The 21,184-nt window shown below is 44.0% G+C and overlaps 1 protein-coding gene and 1 long non-coding RNA gene across 4 annotated transcripts in view; one reads left to right on the top strand and one right to left on the bottom strand.

The window, feature by feature from the left end:
- Window positions 1-699: 699 nt before the first annotated feature.
- Window positions 700-6,468, top strand: LOC307210158. Its single transcript, XR_013835885.1, has 2 exons — window positions 700-2,564; window positions 2,922-6,468. It is a non-coding gene; the product is annotated as an uncharacterized lncRNA (long non-coding RNA).
- RAB5B (RAB5B, member RAS oncogene family) overlaps window positions 5,450-21,184 on the bottom strand; it is a 28,509-nt gene continuing 12,774 nt past the window's right edge. For all 3 annotated transcript variants that reach the window (XM_079965707.1, XM_079965708.1, XM_079965709.1), the window contains 5 exons: window positions 16,147-16,435; window positions 13,365-13,516; window positions 11,482-11,604; window positions 10,591-10,684; window positions 5,450-8,622 (listed from right to left, as the gene is read on the bottom strand). In XM_079965707.1, the coding sequence (XP_079821833.1) occupies window positions 8,507-8,622; window positions 10,591-10,684; window positions 11,482-11,604; window positions 13,365-13,516; window positions 16,147-16,309 (648 nt within the window). In that variant the 5' untranslated portion in view covers window positions 16,310-16,435 and the 3' untranslated portion in view covers window positions 5,450-8,506. The remainder of the gene's footprint in view (window positions 8,623-10,590; window positions 10,685-11,481; window positions 11,605-13,364; window positions 13,517-16,146; window positions 16,436-21,184) is intronic.

The raw sequence follows: 21,184 nt of genomic DNA, 5'->3' as shown, positions 1-21,184 counted from the left end.
CCACAGGGAGAGGGAACCACCCTCTCATTTATAAAACTGTTTGACATATAATCGACAGGGCTATTCTAAGACGCACCCATTCCATTTCATGTCCAGAAGCCAACTAGACTGAGACAGCATGGTTCATTATTGTCAAGCGTAGTAGGTTAAGTTAGGGGGTGCAAACCTGCCCATGTGACACACAGCAGCTGTTCTACAAAACATCAGTACAGTGGTACCTCGGGTAAAAGGATGCGGGTGGCGCTGTGGGTTAAACCACAGAGCCTAGGACTTGCTGATCAGGTCAGCAGTTCGAATCCCTGTGATGGGGTGAGCTCCCGTTGCTCGGCCCCTGCTCCTGCCAACCTAGCAGTTCGAAAACATATCAAAGTGCAAGTAGATAAATAAGTACCACTCTGGCAGGAAGGTAAATGGCGTTTCCGTGCACTGGTTTTCCAGACGTGGCTTAGTCATGCTGGCCACATGACCCGGAAACTGTACGCCGGCTCCCTCGGCCAATAAAGCGAGATGAGCACCGCAACCCCAGAGTCGGTCACGACTGGACCTAATGATTAGGGGTCCCTTTACCTTTACCTCAGGTTAAGTACTAAATTTGTTCCGGAAGTCCGTTCTTAACCTGAAACTTCTTAACCTTAAACTTCTTAACCGGAAGTCCGTTCTTAACCTGCTGCTGCCGCACCGCTGGAGCACTATTTCTGTTCTTATCCTGAAGCAAAGTTCTTAACCCGAGGTAATATTTCTGGGTTAGCGGAGTCTGTAACCTGAAGCGTATGTAACCCGAGGTACCACAATACGCAGCACCTGCCCCTTTGAGGCAGGTGCCTCACTCTGCCCAATGGTAGAGATGGCTCCAGCTGTTGAGGCACAAGCTGTGGCAGAAAGGCTAAAAAAGGAAGAGATTTTCCCCAAGTCAACTGCATTCCACTGCCCCCCCCCTCATGTACAAGATCACCCACACAAGTTCAGTGGTGAAAACTGCCCTTTCTTAAGTCTCCTTTCAATGCAAATAGTATAATTAGAAGAGAGTCAACAAAAGGTGCAATGTAACAAGGCTGCGTTTTAGACGGTGTTAAAACATGGGTGCTGACTCCAGGCAGAAGTATATAGCTGACTAAGCAGAAGGACGCTTAAGGACTATTTTGAAAATGGAATTTTGTTATAAGGATAAAGTACAAGTCTTCTACACAGCAAACACTATTATATTCAGTGCGCCTCTGCTGGTATGTCAGTTGGCAGGTGTCAGAATTGATGCTCAATTTATCGCAGCTGAAGTGTTAGACTGAGCGCCAACATTTGCATACAAACTTCATAGATGTTGAAGAACTGAGATACACCAGTGACTGTGGGCAATCAGTAAAATGCAGTGTATGTAAGATTTAAAGGGGAAGCAGAACTATAAATTATTCAGCCATTTACAGAATTAATTAGGCAGCACTTGCACACACCTGTGTGTGTGTGTAATTGCTAATGTTGCTTTTTAAATCTAATTAGCTTAAAAATATATTGATTGTAAAAAATAATAATCCATATACATTTTTCACTTCAAACTTGGGGAACTTGAGTACAAAATTGAATAAAAAACACCATTTTGTCCTATGCAACCTTACTTTTGTAAAGAGCAGATTTTGTGCTAATGTAGGCTGAAATGCACTGGTCAAGAGGGCAAAGATCTCTACCCTTCTTTCAAACCTGGTCAAGTGAACGAGAGAACTATAAAGATCTTTGAATGAGGTCCCAGCCCATCTTGAAACAACCTGTTGAAGGGTTTTAAAAAGTGTTTTTTTGTATTTTAGTGTTACTGTTTATAGAACCATCTCCCATCTGAACTGAGACAAGCACCAATTTTGATGTGCTTTGTTTTCTGAAGACCCATATTTCTGAGCACCCAGGCACTTGCTGGTTAAGTGGCTGGCCATTATAGATTGTGATGCATTTTATTGCATGGCTTTTATTGGAATTGTGAACCCTCCTCCCCCAGGCATGAATGGCAGTTGAGAAGCATTTTAATAACGACAACACTGGCATACCTATATTCTCGGATTTTAAATTGGCTGCATAATACATGGTGACCTGCATCTCTTGATATTATTCAAGACTAATCTGAAAAAATTGTTGCCTTGCTACTAGCTTCCAAATTTTCAAGGATGCTTTAGTCAGGTGTTTAGATGAATTGTTGTTGTTGTTTAGTCGTTTAGTCGTGTCCGACTCTTCGTGACCTCATGGACCAGAGCACGCCAGGCATTATTCATTAGATGAATAATGGCTTTCAATTGGGAGCGATTCCTGGAAGGGAGACTTAACCCTCAGGCCTCTTCATACGAAAAGTTATCCTCCCCCAAAACAGCTAGTACTTGGGTTGCAATTCTACACATAATTACTCCGTTGCATCCTGCTGAATTCTGTGGGATTTTGTAGGACTCGGCTCTACATACAAATTGATTGATCTCAAGTGTAGAATCAGTTCCAGCAGTCTAAAGAGCTCTCTTGTCTGGTTCAACATGGACGGGATTTTGTTCTCTGTTTTCCTGTGCCTGCTTTGACTGCCTTGCTGAACTGGCAACAAGGTAAGGTAAAGGTAAAGGGACCCCTGACCATTAGATCCAGTCGTGGCCGACTCTGGGGTTGCGGCGCTCATCTCGCTTTATTGGCCGAGGGAGCCGGCATATAGCTTCTAGGTCATGTGGCCAGCATGACTAAGCCGCTTCTGGCGAACCAGAGCAGTGCATGGAAACGCCATTTACCTTCCCGCTATTTATCTACTTGCACTATGACGTGCTTTTGAACTGCTAGGTTGGCAGGAGCAGGGACCGAGCAACGGGAGCTCACCCCGTGGCGGGGATTCGAACCGCCAACCTTCTGATCGGCAAGTCCTAGGCTCTGTGGTTTAACCCACAGCGCCACCCGCATCCCTTGGCAACAAGGTACGTTAATATTAAAATAATTTATGACGGACTGTCATGTTGCTACCAAAAGGAATTGAGGAGGAAGACTGGATAAGCTTGGCAACTCTACTTTGCTTCTTCAGTCACATCCATTTAGGCCAAACACTGGACTCTAGTTTGGATTTCTTTTCTGGAGGCATCAGGATCAATCCTCACCCGCTATATAGGTATCAATTAACCAGGTTGTAGTGGGATTTAGGCAATTCTTTTGTTGGGTTGGGATCATTAGGCAATTTTGGTTTTCGGCCCCCGTTATATTAAACATGTCCTTTGGGTTTATTTGTTAAATATGGAAACAATAAATCTACCAGTCTGATCAAGCAGAAGGAGAGGAAAAGCAAGGTTTCTTTCAATCACTTCTGGTACCAACCCCTCGTATTACATGAACTTTTCCAGGAAACTGGCAGCTTATACAGCAGCGCCGTCTAGTGGGCACCTTGTGAAAATACAACCACAGATATCAATTGTTGACAAGGAATAAAGGAACCCAGTCCGGATTTACCAAAGGGCTTCTGCTGATTTTCACTTGGTCCCTCACTCTGTTAGGGTAAACCAGGCATAGGCAAACTCGGCTCTCCAGATGTTTTGGGACTACAACTCCCATGATCCCTAGCTAACAGGACCAGTGGTCAGGGATGATGGGAATTATAGTCCCAAAACATCTGAAGGGCCGTGTTTGCCTATGCCTTGCTACTATTTCTCTGATTTGAACATGTCTGCTAGCCACATAGAAGAAATGTCCTCTTGAGTGGAAGGATTTTGAGAGAATGTAGCCTAGGTATGAATACTACTTCACAAGCCATCAGTTACAGAGCAATTTTTGTTTCATCTGCCAAGTATTACAGCATATGCAGAATGCAGCTCATGGTAAGCTAGTGATCCAGTAAGTTAACCAGAAATATTAAGATGTTTGCCTGGGTGTCATACAGGAAGCGGGTGGCACTGTGGGTTAAACCACAGAGCCTAGGACTTGCCGATCAGAAGGTCGACGGTTTGAATCCCTGCGACGGGGTGAGCTCCCGTTGCTCGGTACCTGCTCCTGCCAACCTAGCAGTTCGAAAGCACGTCAAAAGTGCAAGTAGATAAATAGGTACTGCTCCGGCGGGAAGGTAAATGGCCTTTCCGTGCGCTGCTCTGGTTTGCCAGAAGCGGCTTAGTCATGCTGGCCACATGACCCGGAAGCTGTACGCCGGCTCCCTCAGCCAATAAAGCGAGATGAGCGCCGCAACCCCAGAGTCAGTCACGACTGGACCTAATGGTCAGGGGTCCCTTTACCCTTTACCTGGGTGTCGTACATTAGCTAGCGGATACCCTTATCATAGAAGGTAGCGTTTTGACACTTTTAAGCGCTGAAGGGCAAATCAAAATAGTGCAAAGTATTGAGCGCTTTCAGCCGGGACATGCCCACCATTTACCCTGGAAATAGAAGGTGGTTACTGAGCACGGTCCAAGTTCTATAGGTTGGGGTGTGTATGCTAAGGGATCGTGAACTTTCCCCCCATTGGCCTTCCTGTTCTAATGTTAGAAAGCTTGGCATCTCCCACCCCAAATGCACTTGTGGGGTTATGGCTCCTTGAGAATTGGAAATTGACAATTTCATTTAGCCTCTCTTCACCGGAGCCTCTGAAAATACGCTTGAACTCCTTACCATGAAAAAGTGGACAACTATCACCAGTTCTTAAGCACATTCTTTTGCTGCCTGCTGCCTCTGCCAGTATTTTCAAGTGTCTCATTTACACCCCCCCCACCCCAATGTACATTGCATTAGACTTCATTGGGAGCTTTGACTGCCATTAAGCAAACTCCATTAACACTGATCATGTCAGGGTTTTTTCCAGGCGGGTGGTCCCTAGGGTGGAAATTTCCACAGTATACCTAGGTGTATGGAATTTTCCCATGCCCATCCTGCAGGGTGAATCACATTTCCAGAAGAAAGCCGTAGATATCAGATTATGGCTGCAATCCTAGGAAAACTTATTTGGAAGATCCTATTGAGATGAGGACTGCTTAGTAAACATGGGTATATCTGGTCGTAAAGATTACACTGTTGTCCAAATTATAAGAGAATTTGTTATTGAGGAATTCCAGGTTTATTGAAGTAAACTCCCTACATTGCTACCAGATCAGGTCTGCTGCTACGAACATGTTAAGTTTTTGTTTCTGTTTTTCAAAAAACTTTCTATATTCAGTTTGCCTAGCTATACCTTCCCATGCTGATTCTGTTGCCAGTTTCAACAGAAAGTAAAGGGTTGGCTCAAGGTTTGAAGGGTTAACTAATTCATGTTAATTAAATGACTTAAGAGTTTATAGCTCTTGCTGTGTCAGTGGAGCTTAACAAAAGAAACACAAAATCAAAGTGTTGCCCTCTAATCAGCCTATATGACGGGGATGTCCCTGCTTTGATGCCACCTTTCACTTTGCAAAAGGGCAAGAGTCATCTCAAGCTTGTGTTCAGAACCATCCAAGTCGCTTATCTCAAATCGAAATAAAGGAGAAAGTTCATCTAATACACTGATTTTTTTTGTTTACTTACATTAAATACATTGGTAAATCAGCAGTTGAAATTCTGTTACCATGATTGTTATTTTAAATGCAATGTAAGAGCTTTCTCAAAAGAAAAAAAATAAAGAAAAACCAAACTGTTCAGAAGAGTAGAGTAAGCAGAAGAGAAAGGGTGTGGTTTTTAATAGCAAAAAGCTGCAGTGTCCTTACTTGGTCTAGGAACTAGCCAGGAAGCAGTAACCAAAGTTTGTGAGCAAGATGAAAGCATTAGGGGTTTGTTTTTGTTTTTTTGGTAATTAAATGCAGAATCTATTTTTGCTTTGCCATGAGCCGAGAGCAAAACAGCACCGTAGCTTTGTTGGAATGGGATAGGGCACGCTTGTTCCTGCTCCTAGGTCCTTCTGGAGGGCCACAAACATCACATTACATGTGCATAACAAAAAGATGGAACTCTCCGTGAAGTAGGTTTTAACAGTGAATGCAGCTGAAGGCGCAAGGCTCCATTTCAGGGTCCTCCCTCACACACAGCTCCGCTCTTGAGACACAAGTGAAGTTTGAGAGCACAAAATAAATACTGGAGAAGTGCTACGGCACTCCCAAAGTCTTTATCAACACCGACACCAGAAATTCCATGCACAATTGCGGCGTGGAGCAACTCTGCACTCGTGCCAAGTCACAGCACACACTACTTCCAGTTAGCTTAGATTTTGAGTTTTCTTGCTCAAAGCCTCGTGTAGACAGATTTGTCCGGCTCCTTCCTTAGTTGCTCCCAGCTCAAATACAGCCACCGGTAGAAGGCCATTTCAAAGGCAGCAGAATAACGCCACATGCTGTCAGCGGTACAGGATTTAACCGTTTCAACTTATGGCTAAGAGCAAAGCCCTAAATGCACACATCTTGCTTGGGTGAACATCAGCCATTTAAGTTGCACTGGTGAATGGGAAGAGGCAAGTAAATGCAAACCTGTATCAGGCCACAGGTGCAAGCATGTGGAAAATGAGAGTGCTTCAAACCATGCCGGGGGGGAAATAATGGGAAAGGGTGTGCAGGTGTGTGTGTGTGTGCGCGCTTAAACATAATCCGTTCCAAGCTCTCCCACAGTAACATTCAACCATATGTGAGAAGTCTGCATGGGGGAGCCAACAGAGTACACCCAAGAGATGCTTCTCTGGGTAGCCAGCTGATTTGCTGCCAAGATGTGGACAGCACTGTGGAACTCTTGCATTTTAGAAGCTGTACTCATGCTTGAGGCTTCAAGAAAAAAATGCCAGGAGGGATGGAGGCGGGAAGGTGCTATTTACCCTGGTGAAGGCCACTGTCAGAAGAGGAGCCCTTTCTAACCGAGATGCTGGGCTGCTGCTAGCTCTTCAGAGAGCAAAATGTGGGTGAGAGATGGTAGCATGCGTCGCCTTTACAGGTCAGCACTATCTACAGCTAAATTTTAAAAGCTATTACTTTGTTCAGCTAATAGCAGGGAAGTAAAAATCCCGCAACCACCCGCCCCCCCCTTTAATTTATACAAATTTGTGCTGTACTATTTACAGAGAAAACTGAACACAAACAGGGCACAAACACTTATCAAGTTTAAACAGCCCTTGGGGTCTGAGAGGGGTTGAAGACAGAAGGGGCTGCTCTACTGCTCTAGACCGCCACCTCTCGACAGCTTCCTAGGGCAAGACTGGGTTTGTACACAGGGGGGTTCTGCAAGGGTATAGGAAAAAGCCAAAAGGCAAGCTGGGCGCTCCCTGGCAGGAAAAAGGGTTTAGAAAGTACAGTACTGGTCCTCCTACTAGCAGCTCTCCTCCCATCTAGCATGTTGTCCCGTTTCTGACTTGCCTGCACCCGCAGCCCCAGCCTTCGGCCAAGGACCCAATGGCCTTTCGGCAACTTTAGAACAAAAGTTCTGTGCAACGTGCAAGGCTGTGCATACAGGTGCAGGCAGAAGCTCTCAAAAGGAAACTTCAGCAGGCTCCTCTACTGTATCCCAGCTGAACAAAGGGAGCTTGACTTCCCTTGCACATTCTTCTTTCAGACAGCAGGCCACACCCATTTTGAGCAGAGCAGAGAATCTCTCTTAATGGGACTCTTGTTAACTGAAGCACAACCTGCAAACAGCAACCTGAACGTTAACACAACAGGAGGAGATACAATCGCCTTTTTGACTTGGAAAGCTGGTCTTCTGCAGGTCAACGCTGCCACTCCTCTCCCTCCGCTACACTATCCCGGCCGCCAAAAACTTCTAAGGCATCAAAATCAAGGGCTATCTGAGGGTCTGAGGAAACAATTTACGATATTCTACACTTGTACACGCATGATTCTCAGATTTATGTCACTGACACCAAGGGCCACATTCAGGTCATAGCAAGCAAGACACGAGCGAAAGTTCAGATACAATCTTCCTCTCCGACCCAGCCACAAAAGGCTGCCCTGGAAAAAAAGATAAATGAAGGACACTGCAGCTTTTCTGAAAACCGGGAAAAAAGGAAATTAAAAAACAACTCTGGGAGGACCCTCTCAAAAATGAATTTTCTTGAGGGAGCCCATTCAACCTCGCTCTTAAAAATGAATCTACAAGAATTAAGATCTCCCTCGGTTGTGACCCTCCCCACCCCACCCCACATAGCATTAAACAAAATAAAGGGAGGTGGAGGTAAAGAGAGGGTGGATGTTACAGGACCAAGAACACAGAGCAAAGACAGCGGTGGGGAGGGAAGGGCGGGGTAGAGAGGAGAGAGGAAATGTTATCTGGAGAAAACAGAGCAGGGGAATCAGAGTAATTAGGTAGCTATTTGCACCTATAATACAAAGTGAAGAAAGAGTTTGTTTTTGGAAGTTAAGTCCCTGGTCGGTCTATCTCCACTTTCCTTGTGGGGGGTGGTGGTAACAGACGTCTGGTGGTGGTTTCTGAAGCATTAGAAGTGCAGTTAAACGGAGCTCTCGGGAGAAGGGAGGGAGGGCGGCTTTCAAGTGCGCCGATGCTGTTATTGGAGGTGAGGTGTGGTGTGGTGGGGCGGAAATGGAGGTTATATCTTATCTCTCGCCGGCTGCTTTAATGCCACCGTTTAGTTGCTGCAACACTGGCTCTTGTTCTGCTGGGACTGCTCGTGAAGGTCCACCCCTCGATTCCGACCCACGGCACCCCCTGTGCTCTGGGGCTCGCTCTTTGGCAGCTTCTTAGCTAGAAGGAGAAAAAAACGATACGTGTTAGGTGAGGGGGAACTGCCAACTTTTTGGGTTCGTCCCCCTTTGGGATTAAACAACAGGAGTAAAGTTTGGAACAAGGACATTTCGGCTATGCAGAAATCTGGAACTCCTCTATCTCCTAAAGCCTTCCCAACTCACTTATTTTTAATGCTCCAAATGGCAGGTACAACAAGCTGTCTGCAGTTCTCGTATTGCTCAGCTTTTGTACTGTTAATGTTAGGTTTCCTTAACAGCGGCTGACAAATCTCTGTTATAGTTCCACCAAGGTAACTACAAATATGTGTTAGATTGAAAGCAAGGTAGGTTTGAACAGTGACAGTTTCAATGAAACAGAGTTCTGCAGAAATATTTCACATTCCTGCTAAACTGGAATTTATAAAGGGGCTGGTTTGTTCTAGGAACACCCCCCCTCAAGTGGAGCAGTGGTGGGGGCTATGGAGGTATTTCCTTCACACACACCCCGCCTCTGCCGCCTCCAAGAGTCTGAATTTGGACTTGCCGTTTGGATTAGCTGATCATACATGATCATTTACCCAAAACAGATGAGCGACGCAATTGTAAGCCTGAAGTGCAGGCAAAAAGCATGTAGCATTGCCACTGGTAATAGCCAGCAGTTTTAGGCCACTTTCCTAATCCAGGGCAGGGCTATGTGTTGCAACTTCTGTTTAAAGAAGAATATGCAGGTAGAGCCAACTCATCCTGCAAAACACACACTGAGGAATCAAGGGAAAAGTTCTGAGTTTCTTGAAATACTCTGTCTTGCAGTCCAACCAATGACTGCAGGCGGTAAAAAAATTGAAAGGGGGAGGGAGGGAGTGCAACAGACAACAAAACATGTCTGCAGGCATCTGGCAAAGCACAGCTATGCGGCTCCTATTGCTCAATGGTTTGGCTACAGCACGTCATATAATGGCCAGCAAAATAAAGTAAATGGAAAGGCAGGACCTGTGGGAAGGAAAGGCTAAAGCGTTCAGAGATGCAGAGTGCGACCAAATATAACGTTCAATCTCAGGACCTCTACTAGCATCAGTGTAAATAGGCAGGGCTTCCTGCACCTGTGGAAGTCCCTGGAAAGTATCTTCACCCATTTCAAGACTCTTTGATTTCTTTGTAAAATATCCTAATGACGCATTATGGTGAAACCCTCTTTGAAAGTAAATATATTGCCTAACATGAGATTGCTTTGCGATGGCCAGAAAGTACAGTACTTGTAGCCTTTATGCTGGTCATGTTTTCATTCTTAAGAATACCGTGGATTAACAGTAATAGGAAAGAATGGAAAACAGAACGAGCACAGCTTGATACCCATCAGTAGCAGCACTCTTAGCCCTGTTCCTGAAAATGGGTGTAAGCAGGTTATTTATTTCAGCATTTGCCAAAATTTGATGTATGGAGGACCAGGCTCGTGCTGGGAGGTAGCAGCATGGCAGAAAACTCACCAAGAAAAAGGGGAGATGGAAGAGAGAGACACAGAGAGAAGGAAGCCGCATACTGCCTTCAACCTGTATTTAAGGGCCTGCAGCCCTTTCCATCTGCAAGCAGACCTGCGGAACTTCCACCCTGTCAATACAGAAAGCCTCAGGTGGGCCTCAGTACCTGGGGGCCATTCCCACAAAGGTCCAATATATGAAGGCTGCACATGGTATAACGATGTCTGAAAAGAAGCATGTCAAGGAAAGCCCAAAAGTCTCTAGCTGTTCTGCAAGTTGAGACCTGACGGAATATTTGCAAGGCACCTTTCATTCTCTTTAGCTGGCATTTGCATCTGCTATAACAGGGTGGGAGGATCTAGCCCAATACCTGTCCCAACCATTGGCTACTGGGCAGTAACCCTAGTCAGCAGCAGGCTGCGGAACTCAGTGTACAACTTAAAGTGAAGCCACATGAATCTTTAGAGAGACAGTGCCCCGATAAACAATGCAATGTAGTGTCTTTGGGTTACCTATCGCCAGGAAGAGATCATTAACATTCATTGCTGTCTTGGCTGATGTCTCCATAAACAATAGACTGTTGTCATCTGCATAAGCCTGGGCCTCCTGCAAAGAACAAATGTAGGTCTTACTTTTAGAACAAGACTGCATATTCTAGATTGCCCAGATCAATCTGGGCAGACAGGCTTGCTCAGGTTTTTTTATTTGTTTACAATACAATAAAGTACCAAAAGGCTGGACTATCTTGAAGGAGTGACAAATCAGGTTGGGAAGTTTAGAGGGAGAGGGAAGCATATTCCTCCTGATACAGGGGTACCTCGGTTTTCGAATGTAATCTGTTCTGGAAGACCGTTCAACTTCCGAAATATTCGAAAACCGAGGTGCAAAGGGCAGCCTGCAATTTCAATGGAGAAAATTGAAAAAACCTCAGTGGAAGCCTTTTGGCTTCCAAGGCGCGTTCGAAAATGGAAGCAAGTCCAGGTTTTCGAAAACCGAAACGTTTGGCTTCCAAGACGCTCAGAAACCAAGGTACCACTGTATTATTATTATTACTAATTTGATTTCTTACCCACTCTTCATCACTAGCTCCCAGGTTGAGTTACAGCCATTTAAAAATACAATATTAAAATAAATTAAAAACAAAAAAATGATTTTAAAAAATAGGCCAGGCCCTAAAACTCTGTATCTTAGGTGTCAATGGCAAGGATAAAGAGGTCTTCAGCATGTGATGAAAAGTATGCAATAATGTGTCAGATGCACCTCTTAGGGATGGGAAGTCAACAGCTGAGGGGCTGCCACAGAGAATGCCCTCTCCCGGGCTGGCAAACTATGGACCATTCCTTCTGTCTTGAAGTAAGAGTGAGTACAATAGACATCTGAGGGGTTTGAGAAGCTCTACTTACTTCATACTCTACCATGCGCTTATTGGCAAGATCCGCCTTATTTCCTGCTAAGGCTATGACAATGTTTGGGCTAGCTTGCCGCTGGAGTTCTTTCACCCATGTTTTCGCTCGTGCAAACGTTTCCTATCAGAAAAGGAGAGGCCAAAATGTCAGGTGTGCAGTCAGAAGGGACCAGGATTCCTATCTTCAACCAACTCACCCAATGTGCACCTGCAGTACGTTGAAACAAAAGGCTTATTCCAACTGTCACTGCAACAGTCTATTGGTGGACATGCAGGTTCTTGAGGTCATAATCAGACCAAAAATCTACTATGATTGCTATTATTTTAGTTTCTTACCCCACCACTCATCATAAGGCCCCAAGGCGGGTTACAAGAATTGAAAATCCAACATTACAAACAACTTACAACCACAAAAATAGGGTGGATCCTAAAATTATACATCTCAGGTGGCAAAGGCCTGGGTAAAGAGGTACATCACCTCCAGCTCATCACCACCTCCAAGCACTGGTCTGACACCACAACTGCTTTTCCCAATACAGATAGAACAGAGAGATGGAGCTGGGTGTCATCTGCCTATTGATGAGACTTTGCTCCACATCTCCTGATGACAGCTCCCAGTGGCTTCACACAGATCAGTGTTTCCCAAAGGGGGTGCTGGAACAATCCAGGGGGGCGGTACTAGCCCCGGGTGAAATTCGGGGCGTTGAATAAAAATAAGGGGGCAGTGGAAGCATAAAAAAGAAGAAAATTTTGAAAATCTATTCATACATCTTTCGTCTGTTGTGTAATGATATTTACTGCCAGGTTGGGCACTATTGTGGGATGATCACAATGCCTCCCCTGGATCCGAGGGGTTTTCCTGGGCTTGGGTGAACCCTTTTTGGCTTCACCCAAAGCCTGGAAGTGGATTGCAGCTTGCCTGCCTATTTGACCAAAGGTAGATGGGCTGCAGCACTGTCCCTGTCCTAGGGGCAGATTGGATTGAGCCATCAGGCTTCACTCCGCAGTCCACCCCATGGGTTTTAATAATTTTATAATTTCAAACTTCAAGGTGTCTTCTTTGCAACAACAGCAGTCTCTGCTATGTTGTAGGGCATAAGTAGAAACATAGATAAACAAAAGAACACAAATTTGTCAGTGTCTTTCTGTTTGTTCGCTTAAATAAGGTAGATTTCCAGGGGGGTGCTGAGTAAAAAAAAATTCTGAAAAGGGGGTGGTAGGTCAAACCTAATTGCTCTGGAAGGGGCAGGTGTGGCCCAGGAAGACATGTTGCAAAGGCACCATGGTTCTTAATTCCTGCAACACCACACTTAGGCTGCAATCCTAAACATAGCAACTTGAATGTAATTTGCACTCATCTCAGTAGGACTTCCTAAGTAGGTTTTTCTAGAGTGTAAATTCCTATCTAGGTATCAGAGTGTAAATTATACCGATCTAAAATTATTTGCTTTAAAAAAAATCCGAACTACCCTGACCTCTATGAAGTGTTGATCATATTTATTCAAGGCATTAAGGAAATTGTGTTGCTTACTCCAGAACAAATGCAAACTTGTGGTTTTAACTTTTCAAAAAACAACAAATCAGCCACTAGTCGGGAAGCTTGTTTAGAGCAAAGGTTTAATGTGAACAAGGCAATGCTTTGGTCAGACAGAGGGGCAGCAATCACCTGAAGTTTCTAACCCATAATTGATTGTGTTTAAGTCTTTAGATGGCCCTTGTTTCCAACCAGCTTCATCTGAAATGGGAAAAGATGCTCAAAGGAACTGAGGCAGCATCAGCTGATAGACACTTCCGCTGTAATTGTATGAGGTCTCCACACTGTTGGTTTTAACCTTGATACTGCCCTTTTCCCCAAAAAGATAGCAAACAGTGCATGCTTACCTGGTTGGTTATGTCATACACCACAATGGCAGCTTGAGCCCCTCGGTAATACATAGGGGCCAAACTGTGATATCTTTCCTGACCAGCTGTGTCCCAGATCTCAAACTTTACCGTTGTGTCATCTAGGCAGACAGACTGTGTGAGGAAAGCAGCTGCGAAATGAGAAGGTGAAGAGTTGGTTTAGGGACCCGACAAAATAGATGCAATCATTTAACTTTATATATCATAATTACAGTGACTGAATTTTTACTATTGTGAACCAGCTGAATCACCCATGGGGACACCAATCAAAAAGTGTTATTAACCTGATAATATTCTGACCTCTAACAATCTGTTAAGAAATCTCCAAGGCTGCATGGAGCAGCTTGTACAAAAATATGCACGAACGCAAATAATATGAAAACTTTTCTCCTGTAAATATTGTGGGTTAGGCCTAGACATGTAGAAAAAACATATGGTGCAGGTTCAAATGACTGTACCATTATGAATGGTGGAAGAACCTAATGTCTGAATGTTACCTTACACACAGACACACACAGACACACAGAGCTCAACCCCCAAATATCCCCATCTCGCAGAAGGTAGCCAAACAATGATGGTATTTAGGGTGGCTGCTGGTGGTAAGATCTTAAAAGGACTCAGCAAAAATCTTAAGGAAGCATTATGGAGGAATTTAAGGGAAAATGCATTCCATGTGCACCAATACATAAAGCAAAAGAATACTGGGGTTGTTTTACAGTGGCCTTGCATATGCAGAAACACATATAGTCAAACCACTCTCTTGGTACTGCCCTCTCATGAGCAAACTTAGCTTCCAGAGCTGGCGCACTTAACAGGTCTTACCCCACACGCAAGGCGGAGAGCTTTTAAGCGCTCCACCTTGCTTACCGGCTGTCTGGCGTTGTCTGTCTGTCTTGAGTTCCTGTGAGATCTCACCAGAGAGCCCCATTAGCAAGTCTGAGAGATTAAAAGCTCTTTCTACACTGAGAAAACCCTGCTTTTAAGCATTCAGCCTTTTGTGCGTCTAATCTGTGGGATTTCAACTGTCAGCTCTCAACTGCATAAAGTTGAAATCAAGCAAGTTAAACACGCGCAAGTTGTGAGTACACTGTACTGCATAAATACGGGTAAGGGATTTTAAAGGGGGTATGAGGTTTTATACTTCTGTGATCATTTAGTTTTCTGCGGTACATTTAGCAAACCAAATCTAGAAAAGAAAACTTTTAAAAAAAAGAAACAGTGTTCTCTCTCTCTCTCTCCAGTGACCGCATACAATATTTTATGGATAAAGCAAAAGATTATGAGTAGTCTGTAAAATGGGTGACGGTAACTGGAATTAAGCAGTGTATTAACTCAACAGCAGGGAACTATGGGCCCATGGGCCTAATTAGCCCCACAAAGTCATTTGGGCAAATCATGCCCACCTGCCAATCACCTGACATCACATGATGTCTGACACAGGATAGTAAAGAGATTTTTCACCTCTAATCTAAGTACCAAAGCCCTAAAATCAGAGATAAGCCCTCTCTGAGAGCAAATAACAGAAGAGGTATCTTGTGCCTCACAAGGCTAAGATAAAAAGATAAAATCCCTCTGTCTTCTCTTTAGAGAGTCTCCCTAAAGAGCACAAAAGCATCTTTCCAGTCACCTCCACCCCAGCGATGGAGAGGGCTAGAAATGCTTGTTTTTCATATGCGTGTATATGCCCATCACATGAATATATGCATATGTGCCTGCAAGTATGTATGTGTGAAAAAAAGGGAAAGTGCACTGTGTACCTGGCACTTGTGTGTTTGACAATGGGGGGGGGGATAGAGATCCATGCACTTTCCCCCTCTTTTTGTGTGTCTGTGTTTGTTTGGCCTTGCCCACTTTTGTCCCAACCATCACTGAAACGTAGTACCCAGAAGGATGAGCAAGTTCCAATCTGGTCCTCAGGCTGAAACAGGTCTCTCCCTCCCCTCCCCCACTATTATTAAGTATATACTGTTTTAACTGCAACTATGGGGGGGGGGTCACTGTATTTTAACAATATGGGTGCAATTTTTTTTAAAAAAAACAACAACCATTGCACTAGTATATTATGATTTAAAGGTAAAGGTAAAGGGACCCCTGACCATTAGGTCCAGTCGTGGCCGACTCTGGGGTTGCAGCGCTCATCTCGCTTTATTGGCCGAGGGACCCGGCATACAGCTTCTGGGTCTTGTGGCCAGAATGACTAAGCTGCTTCTGGCGAACCAGAGCAGCGCACGGAAACGCCGTTTACCTTCCCGCTGGAGTGGTACCTATTTATCTGCTTGCACTTTGACGTGCTTTCGAACTGCTAGGTTGGCAGGAGCAGGGACCGAGCAACGGGAGCTCAAACCACCGCGGGGATTCGAACCGCCGACCTTCTGATCAGCAAGTCCTAGGCTCTGTGGTTTAATCCACAGCGCCACCCGCGTCCCATATTATGATTTACTGATGCCTACTTGCTTGTTTAAGACCTCCACCCAAAAGAACAACCAAACCATGATGCTAACAGCCTTTCAAAAAGCAGATTCAGCTGCTGGGGTTGGACTATCACCCCTACCACCTGCAGACTTCCAGAGGGCTACTGAAAGGGTAAAGAAGCACAGTAAGTGACTATGCTTCGGGATGAAGGTGTTGGGAAGTACACCCTATTTGAAAGTGGATGACTTTGCCCAGGTGGAGTTTGTTATGCTGGAATCCAAAGGTGCTTTCCTAAAATTTAGGCTATCGATTTTCCTCCCAAGAAGAGATCCCCCCCAAAAAAACTCACCACCTATGGTGCTCTCCTGGTATTCGTGGAACTGTCCCTTGACAAAACGCAGCACCAGGCTGGACTTGCCTACTGCCGATTCGCCCAGTAGTACTAGCTTGAACTGACAGATCTTGCTGGCTTGCGACTGACCATTCGGCCTGGCAGCTCCTCTGCTGGTCATGGCCTGGATTCTAAGAGCAGCCTGTGCTCCAGCCAATGCAAAAAAACTACCAGCCACCGATCAGACTTTGTGAGTATAGGAGCTTTTGGCCTGGAACAGGTTGACAACTGCTGTGAGCAACTCCTTCTGGGGAAAAAAAAAACAGGAAAAAAAAACAACAGATTGATGTGCTGTGCTGGACAGGTGAAAAACACTGAAGGCTTGGGATGTAGGCGCAATAAAGACAAGTGAAAGGTATTAAGTTGAATCGAGCAGTAAAACTAGCTTCAGTCAAAACCTGAGCAATTAACAACAAAAACATATTTGGTTCCTCAATTTGTGAAATGGGGGGGGGGGCAGCCCTGTCATTCAAGGGGGATGTGTAAGATAAGCATGGGCTTTCGAACCAGATGTCAGGATGGATATCCAACAATATTTAGCCCAGAATCAGCACAGTAACCTGACACCTGAGCAGACAAGCCACAGACACACTCTATTCAGCAGGGAAAGAGTCAGATTCCTGGTTATCTGCATTGTAGCTAAACACAGCATTTGGTGATTGTAATGTCAAAACACCAAGAACAAACTTCAGAGGAGACAAGCTGTTATTTTTTTTTTTTTTTAAATAAATCTCCTAGAGCAAACAAACCCTCCAGAATTAGCCTTGGAGGGGAAAGAACTCCCATGTGCAGTGAAACGCTGTGATCCATGAGTCAGCAACTACTGCGGATGTCTTTCCTGCTCACATTCTTCAAGACGTCGCAAGCAGTTTCTGAACTGGATTTTTCTCCACACCACATGGCACCAAGAAGAGCCAGGACTACAGGGACAACACCCCTGACCCGGCCCAGAACGGTATATTACAACAGTGCTTAACATCTCAATTACATCATGAGTTTGGACCAAGCTGTCCGTGAGGTGCACATGCAGCTGTCTGAGGTCCACAAGTATAACTCATCAGCTCAACGCTTTTCTTCAATGAAGTTTTTCTTCACACCACAGGCCTGCTTTACAGATTATTCACTATTGGGGGGATAGATAAACATCACAAAAGACACCAGGGTGAAGATTTCAAATTCCTAGGCGATAAGGCAGTTACCAAGTCATGAACCCGAGCGTCTTTTGTCCCAAAGCTTGAAGATGTGTTTCATTTGCTTCCCAGTGTACAAATGGCCCTGTCTCCCACCATACATTTTCTGAAACAGATCGATTGGTAAGTTAGAAGTAAAAATGTGTGACACCACACAGACATTTGCTGGTAGCAAAGCAGACGGTACAGTCTATCTCCATGTTTGTTTACCACCTTAGATTTGGGTAGTATTTTGGATTTTTATTAAAAAGCAAGCTCATAATAGCTCACAGAATCCTTTATTTCAACATGGAGATGTAACTGGAAGCAAAATCCTAGCCACCCACCCTTAAAAATGAATTCCAATAAAACATTAAGTTTCTGACAGGTAACAATTGAAATCATAACCCGTGCAAAAAAGGCTCTCTCACACACAAGCTTCTCTCAAGGCTAGCCACCTCTGACAAGCTTCTTGTGTGGGTTTACATTTTTATTTAAGCCAGTTTTGAGCAAGAATATAAAAGTTGAGGGCAGCAAGTTAATTCTCAGGAATCTTCAATCACCACTGCATTACTAACCCCCACTTAAAAAAAAAAAAACAACCCAGGAACTGCAGCATCTTCAGGGAAAGGCTGAAACATTTCCTAAAGTTTTCTAAACATCAAGTTTTGCTTCCTCTTTCTTAAAAGCAGAATTCTGGGCCACCCAAGGTCTGCATTCATTATCTTATTAAGCTAATTATGCATGAGCCTCTTGCTTATGGCAAACATCTCCTCCACAATGAGCAGCAATTAAAAGCGGCAAATACCTAACTAACCAAAGCTTCCCATTCCATCTGAACAAGTCAGGATCATAACTCAACTTCAAACTCAGCAACTTTAAATACAGCAAAATTCAAAACTTGGCTAGAAACGTCGTCCAGGATTCACCTAAGTGTTCCACGAGTCAAAAAATAAAATCAATTGTTATTCACACAATCCAAGGCTGCAAAATGGTTAAGACAAATTATCCAGAGAAGTCCATCTGCACTATGCACCCAGATCAAATGTGGAACACAGTTAAAGCCAGCAGCACAGACTTTCACTGGTAGCAAAGCAAATAGTGTGTATTTAGATTTAGTTTTGCTGAATCTGCTGAACATAGGAAAACACTTCTTTCCTTTTCCAAGAACTCTCTTGTGAGAGTGAGAGTGAGAGAGTGCAGTTGAGCAATGACCTTGCAGACATCCTGCCCAGGCTCCCTGGGAAGAGAGCTCTGTGCACTTCTAAAGAAGCAGTTTGCACAGCTGCTCCCTGGCCGTTCCGGGAACCTTGCTGAAGTGACACACTGCCCTGTTTTATGCAGAGATCCTTCTCTGCCCACATGTATTTTCCAATATGCGCCCAGAAAACCAGAGAACCGCAGAGTTGGAAGGGACCCCCGAGGTTCATCTAGTCCAACCCCCCTGCAATGCAGGAATTTCAACTAGATCGTATTAGAATCATAGTCGCTTCCTCTGCTTCACTTTGCATATTTGTAAAGGAATCTCAAAAACTCCAAAAAGCAACAGCACAAGCCATTTCCTATAAAAGGAAGCCAAACTCAGATATGTGCTCCCCCTGGAACTTCTGAGAGCTTGAGGAAGTACGGTGCACGTAAACACTGGTGTTCGTATTGGCGATTATGTTTCCTTGAGCTGGAGTCGCTGAGCCAAAATGGAGGATGTGGCAACAGCAGTGAACAAACCATTTGGCATTTGGCATCCCTTTGTCTCTTGCATCTCCTGTTGACTCTGCTCACCCACCCACCATCTCTGTTTAGATTGCAAGCTCCTAAGGGCAGGAATCTATCTTTTGGGTATGCAAAGCTCCCTGTACCCTAATATCATCATCAAAATGCTGATCACTCTTCTATGCAATTTCCTTACTGTGAAAACTGTGGGTCACACAGCAGATATAAATTTTGTATATTGGAAATGGGGAAACATTGTTACAATTTAATTTAATTTAATTAGTTTTAATAAAATAATAATAAATAAATAAACAAACAAATTTTATCATGCTGATGAAGAAACAGCAGAAAAAGTCCAGGATAAGGTGCTGCCTAAAACATTTGACCAAATGCCCCTTTATAACAAGAGATCATGGAGAGAACACTACCTGTTGCCAAGCGTGTCCAGCAGTTTTTGCATGATAAACACATGCAGCTACGGTCTGAGGCGTTTCCTACCCAAAGGATTGTATGGCACCGATATACAAATGAAGATTAAAATTAAGGAGGGTGCAACTAAAGCTTTAAACCAAGCCGTTGACCTAAGTTTAGTATAATTGCAAACTGTTGAGAACAGCCTCGCAGTACTATTTCTTGAGCTTGTCAGCAACATTAGGTTCCTTCGTGCAAATAAGAGTCCAGCTAAATAGAAACCTCTTTTGCACTTGATGTTTTGCTCCAAACAGGGCAAATTATTGTTTCAGCAATCATAAAGCTTGGTTTTCAGACCCTTGATCCTCTTGGTTGCCCACCTCTGCACACCTTCCAGCTTGTCAATATCCTATGATTCTATGGGCACTACCACATGAGACAATCTGCAGCACAATCTCTTCCTCTTTTGGTAATTTATTTCCAGCAAGGCTTCATGATTTCACAGTAAAAGGCATTTTAAGGGTGCACTACTCCCTGAGATGATTTTTACACCCCCCACCAAAATAACCCATTTTCGTTTGCAGGATAAATCCCAGTAATACACAGCAAAGGCATAACCATATTGGAAACCCTTGTAGTGTGTTTTCTGTACATTGAAGTATTTTTCTGCTTACAAGGCCAGAGAGGGTGAACTGGGTGTTTGGCTCCTTACTTCAGGACACCTGGAGCACTTCTATGTTACGTGATCAACCAAAGCGGAATACTTTATGTTGTAAGGTAATGAGTTTTAAAAACTTTTGTTTCTGCCTAAAACAAAAAGGTATCTACACTCTACAATCCCCTGCCCCAAAACTGATCAAGTGATAAAATACTATCACTAGAAATATTTTTCAGCAAATTTCTTAAAAGACACTGCCAAAGAGAGAGACACTAAAAAAGACCAAACTAGCCCACAAATCCATTTTATGCTTTCCTTCATATATGTGGAATGCTTTAATCTTAATTTACACTGTTGCTTGTAAATATTTTGCAGCAGCTTATTTAGGAACTGGCATGCATTCTAGCAACAATTAAAGTGTTCAAGAGAACCTTAGAAGATAAATAATAGGTTGTCATCAGGAGATCTTCCCTACATACGGATAGGTAGCCGTGTTGGTCTGCCATAGTCAAAACAAAATAAAAAAATTCCTTCCAGTAGCACCTTAAAGACCAACTAAGTTAGTTCTTGGTATGAGCTTTCGTGTGCATGCACACTTCTTCAGATACACAGAAGAAGTTATATAAAAGCTAGTTACAGATAGGTAACCGTGTTGGTCTGCCATAGTCAAAACAAAATAAAAAAATTCCTTCCAGTAGCACCTTAAAGACCAACTAAGTTAGTTCTTGGTATGAGCTTTCGTGTGCATGCTTTTGGGAAGTAGTTTTCTTCATACCTTGTGTTTGAAGGCACTCTCCTAAGCAGTTTAATCAAGCAACTTTAGAGGTGACCTGATTAAGGAGACGGCATGTGTAGCAGGGGAGAAAGCACTGAGCACTGAATAGAAAACTGGCAAAACAAGTATTTTCGGTGTAGCCTAAAGTTGTAGGCAGGCACATTCCAGTCAGAAGTAAGGAGCAGACCAGAAGTGCGTTTATGAACAAGCCATTTGTGGAAAGAGAAAGTTTCTGAAAGCCAAATATGCATTTGTTGGCGGGTTAAATTACTG

This window comes from Podarcis cretensis, assembly GCF_951804945.1.
Source record: "Podarcis cretensis genome assembly, chromosome: 2".
Lineage (NCBI taxonomy): Eukaryota > Metazoa > Chordata > Lepidosauria > Squamata > Lacertidae > Podarcis > Podarcis cretensis.
The sequence above is the reverse complement of the archived record's forward strand: the minus strand, read 5'-3'. Positions and strand labels throughout refer to the sequence as shown.